We start from the raw sequence: 5,111 nt of genomic DNA, 5'->3' as shown, positions 1-5,111 counted from the left end.
TAGTTATTTTTTTTGCGGGTATCCTACATAAGTATAGGAATTCATTCCAACAAAACAGAAGGCTGTAAATGATATTTTTCCTTTGAAAATCCTTCCCTATAGAATTCCTAGAAAATTTCTAGGAACCAAAGAAAGCCTGAATTTTGACACAATCATGCGGGTGCATGCATGTCCCAAATCGTCTCCCCAGAGAGGTGCATGGACATGGACGTACAGTAAAGGCCACAGTGGCAACTTTGAGATGAGCATGGACCGTCGACGAGTACCTCCACGGTCAACGTCGTTCCTCGAGATATACTTTTTATTACTCCCTCGTTTCAAAATAGATGACTCGATTTTATATTAACTTTAATACAAAGTTAGAATAAAGTTGTGCCATCTATTTTGAAACAGAGGAGTACTTTTTTTCGGGGTAGTATGTACTTTTTATTACTTGCATGAGTATTTATAGCTAGTACGTACTATATCTGTACATATGCCAGATGATAGAATTCCCGATAATTTTGTCAACAAAAAATGACGTTACCTAATCCTTCCACCCGTGCAATTGACGAAATCAAAACTGGCGGCAACTTCTCGTTAATTACGAGAAGACCACAAGGCACGAGTCTCCTCTATATAAAGAGGGCTCGCATTCTGAAGCTGCAGCTAAGCAAAGAAACAGCATCTATACGCCATGGCGTCGGTTTCGAAGCTTGTGCTTCTCCTGCTGTGCGCTTACCACACTCTCGTTGCTCACGCAGGAGATGATCTTGGCAGCTACTACATGGTTCTGCCCGCTGGGTCTCTGAAATCTGCCACCGTCAACTGCACCGATCACAAAGGTGCACTACTGTCCATGCACTTGACATTCCAATGGATCAAGTACAACGAATACTATACGTATCATTTCAAAAAAAACAATACTATACGTATAGTACGTACTACTGTATGCACCTTTCTAATCGTTTCCATTCCATGTCGATCTTGATTGTTTCAGCAGTGAGTTCACCATCCGGCGGCGTCGTCACGGTGCCGTTGCACCACCGGCACGGCCCATGCTCCCCCGTCCCCTCCACGAAGGCGCCGACCTTGGAGGAGATGCTCTGGCGTGACCAGCTCCGAGCTGAATACATCGGACAGAAGTTCTCTGGCGTCAAGGGTGGCGGCGTGGAGCAGTCGGACGTAACCGTGCCTACCACACTGGGCCTCTCCCTGGGCACGTTGCAGTACGTGATCACCGTCGGCATCGGCTCGCCGGCCGTGACCCAGACCATGTTCATCGACACAGGCAGCGACGTGTCATGGGTGCAGTGCAAGCCATGCTCGCGGTGCCACTCGCAGGCGGACTCGCTCTTCGACCCCAGCTCGTCGAGCACCTACTCCCCGTTCACCTGCAGCTCCGCCGCCTGCGCGCAGCTCCGCCGGGACGGCCAAGGAAACGGCTGCTCCGGCTCCCAGTGCCAATACATTGTCAACTACGGCGATGGTTCGAGAACCATCGGGACCTACAGCTCCGACACGCTCTCTCTGGGCTCCAACGCCGTCAGCAACTTTCAGTTCGGGTGCAGCCAGTCTGAGTCGGGCCTCCTTCTCAACGACCAGACCGCTGGGCTCATCGGGCTCGGCGGCGGCGCTCAGTCGCTGGCCACCCAGACCGCGGGGTCCTTCGGCAAGGCCTTCTCGTACTGCCTCCCGCCGACTCCGGGGTCGTTCGGGTTCCTCACTCTCGGTGCAGCAACCTCGGGTTTCGTCAAGACGCGGATGCTCAGCGAAAATATATATTAGAGCATATGCACCCAGGCCCTCTCTATCTAGCCATCCATTTTTTGCTTTAAGATTCGTGCAAATATATTTCTCTTTTTTGTTTCTCCCACATAGAATATATCTTGAAGTTCAAACCTATGCAGCGTGACAAAGCTTTCTGAGTAGAATCTAGGATAAATCGTACAGATTTTTTTGTCAAACATAAATATACAAAATACATTTTGTTTGATTAAAAAATCATATTTTTAGTATTTACGTCGGACAAAAAAATCTGAAAGATTTATCCTAGATTCTAGTTAGAAAGCTTTGCCATCCTGCATAGGTTCCAACTTCAAGATATGTTTTATGTGGGAGAAGCAAAAAAGAGAAAATTTTGTATAGAAACTTAGTTGTATTGCACGGATCTTAAAGCGATATTGGAGAGCTAGGATAGCAGGGCCTGGATGCATATGCTCTAAAAATCCACGTCCGGATGCTCAGGAGCACGCACGTCCCGGCGTACTACGGCGTGCTCCTTCAAGCCATCAGGGTGGGAGGCAGGCAGCTCAACATACCCACCTCGGTCTTCTCGGCCGGGTCGATCATGGACTCCGGCACAATCATCACGCGCCTGCCGCGGACCGCGTACTCGGTGCTGTCGTCGGCGTTCAGGGCCGGCATGAAGCAGTACCCGCCGGCACAGCCCAGGGGCATCTTCGACACGTGCTTCGACTTCAGCGGCCAGTCCACCATCAACGTACCGAGCGTCGCACTGGTGTTCTCCGGGGGCGCCGTCGTCGACCTCGCCTCGGACGGGATCATTCTGGACAGCTGCCTCGCCTTCGCGGCCAACCGCGATGACAGCTCGCTCGGCATCATCGGCAACGTGCAGCAGCGGACGTTCGAGATGCTCTACGACGTTGGTGGCGGCGCCGTGGGGTTCAAGGCTGGCGCATGCTGATCGGCGCGCACAAGTACTACTTGTTTGCTCCTGCGAGCTAAGACCTCTCACGGAGTATCATCTATCCTCATGCAGCAGTACAGATGACATGGTATATATAGCAATAAAAATAAAGAAAATGGCTCTCTTAGTATATCACGTATCATAATAAATAAGGTACTTGTATTTTTGACAAGGGGGTGGATTTTACTCAAAATAAAGGCTCAAGTGGAAATAAACACTGTGAACACTCGCACAGTCTCTCCATAGATAGGATGCACGTAGCCACACCTGCAAATAACAAACTCATATAAAACGAAAGCTATGCCTAGGCGAGGAAAAAGAAAAAAAAACGAAGCGATCAATTCCATGATCGACAAACTAACAATGATCATATCCGCACCAACTATTTCATGACACCACAAGAACACTGAGGATCTTCAACAACAACGCCTTCAGGAAGGGAGCGATGCTCGAACATCGCCTTCATCAGATCCAACCAACAAAGGGCCAGAGTCTAGGTTTCCACACTAAAGAACCAGACCGAGCATATTCGAGCAATGCATTCAACAAGGTAACGACGCAAAAAACATCGTCATTGCCAGGTATGTATAACCAACTCGGATTCGACCTAAGTTTTCACCTTGGAGCTCGAGACTGTGTGCTCGAGAAGTACTACCATCGGAGTCAATCATGTGTTGTCACCACCTCTTTTCCGCGATCGTAGTAGCTACATGTGAGGCTACTGACGGTCGTCGCTACACAACCATACCCTCTAAAGGAAATATGCCCTAGAGGCAATAATAAAATTGTTATTTATATTTCCTTATATCTTGATAAATGTTTATTATTCATGCTAGAATTGTATTAACTGGAAACTTAGTACATGTGAAACAGAGTGTCCCTACCATGCCTCTACTTGACTAGCTCGTTAATCAAATATGGTTATGTTTCCTAACCATAGACATGTGTTGTCATTTGAAGGACGGGATCACATCATTAGAGAATGATGTGATGGACAAGACCCATCCGTTAGCTTAGCGTAATGATCGTTTAGTTTTATTGATATTGCTTTCTTCATGACTTATACATATTCCTCTGACTACGAGATTATGCAACTCCCGAATACCGGAGGAATACCTTGTGTGCTATCAAACGTCACAACATAACTAGGTGATTATAAAGATGCTCTGCAGGTGTCTCCGAAGGTGTTTGTTGGGTTGGCATAGATCAAGATTAGGATTTGTCACTCCGAGTATCGAAGAGGTATCTCTGAGCCCTCTCGGTAATGCACATCACTATAAGCCTTGCAAGCAATGTGACTAATGAGTTAGTTGCGGCATGATGCATTATGGAACGAGAGTAAAGAGACTTCCCGGTAACGAGATTGAACTAGGTATGATGATACCGACGATCAAATATCCGACAAGTAACATACCGATGACAAAGGGAATAATATATGTTGTCATTGCGGTTTGACCGATAAAGATCTTCGTAGAATATGTAGGAACCAATATGAGCATCCAGGTTCCGCTGTTGGTTATTGATTGGAGATGTGTCTCGGTCATGTCTACATAGTTCTCGAACCGGTAGGGTCCGCACGCTTAAAGTTTGATGACAATTTGTATTATGAGTTGTGTGTTTTGGTGACCGAAGTTTTGTTCTGAGTCCCGGATGAGATCAAGTACATGACGAGGAGTCTCAAAATGGCCGAGAGGTAAAGATTCATATTTGAAAGATGGTATTCGGACATCGGAATCGTTTCGAGTGATTTGGGTATTTTCTCGGAGTACCAAGGGGTTATCGGAACCCCCCCCCCCAGGGGAAATATTGGGCCTATGTGGGCCTTAGTGGAGAGAGAGGAGGGCCACAAGGGGTGCCCCCCCATGGCAGGCCGAATTGGACTGGGGGATGGGGCGGCGCCCCCCTTTCCCTCTCCTACTCCCTCTCCCTTTCCCCCCACTACTGGAATCTGGCAATTTGTTGTCTGCCACCTCTTTGCCGTCAGCCAACTGATGGCAAAGAGGCTCTTTGCTGTCCGCTTCCACAAAGCGGACGGCAAAGAAAGGGCAGATGGCAAAAAGCCTATTTGCCGTCAGCTGTTTCTTTGTCGTCAGCCAGCTGACGACAAAGAGCTGGAAGGCAGACGACAAAGGGCCAGGTGGGCCCCATAGGGCATGGCGTGGCTAGGTCAGGTTATTTGTCGTCCGCCGACGGACGGCAAAGATGAGTCGTAGGCCAGCCCTAAACGGCCGTCCTCTTTGCCGTCTGCTAGCAGACGGCAAAGAAGGCCCACTTAACGGGCCGAGCCGTCTCCCCTCTCTCTCTTTCTCTGTCTCCCTCCCACGCGCCCGCCTCTCTCCTTTCCCGCTGTTGCCGCCATCGCTGTCGTCGCCGCCGGCCAGCCCTGCCCCCGGACCCAGCCCCCCCTCCCCCCCGCCATCCA

At 49.1% G+C, this 5,111-nt stretch overlaps 1 protein-coding gene across 1 annotated transcript; it reads left to right on the top strand.

Moving 5' to 3' along the window:
* Window positions 1-673: 673 nt before the first annotated feature.
* Window positions 674-2,686, top strand: LOC119342028 (aspartyl protease family protein At5g10770-like). Its single transcript, XM_037613865.1, has 3 exons — window positions 674-824; window positions 983-1,733; window positions 2,206-2,686. The coding sequence occupies exons 1-3, from the start codon at window positions 677-679 to the stop codon at window positions 2,684-2,686; spliced, it is 1,380 nt and encodes a 459-aa protein (XP_037469762.1). The 5' UTR covers window positions 674-676.
* Window positions 2,687-5,111: the final 2,425 nt, after the last annotated feature.

The sequence above is a fragment of the Triticum dicoccoides genome, chromosome 7B (genome assembly GCF_002162155.2).
Source record: "Triticum dicoccoides isolate Atlit2015 ecotype Zavitan chromosome 7B, WEW_v2.0, whole genome shotgun sequence".
Taxonomy (NCBI): Eukaryota; Viridiplantae; Streptophyta; class Magnoliopsida; order Poales; family Poaceae; genus Triticum; species Triticum dicoccoides.
This window is presented reverse-complemented; position numbering and strand designations above follow the sequence as displayed.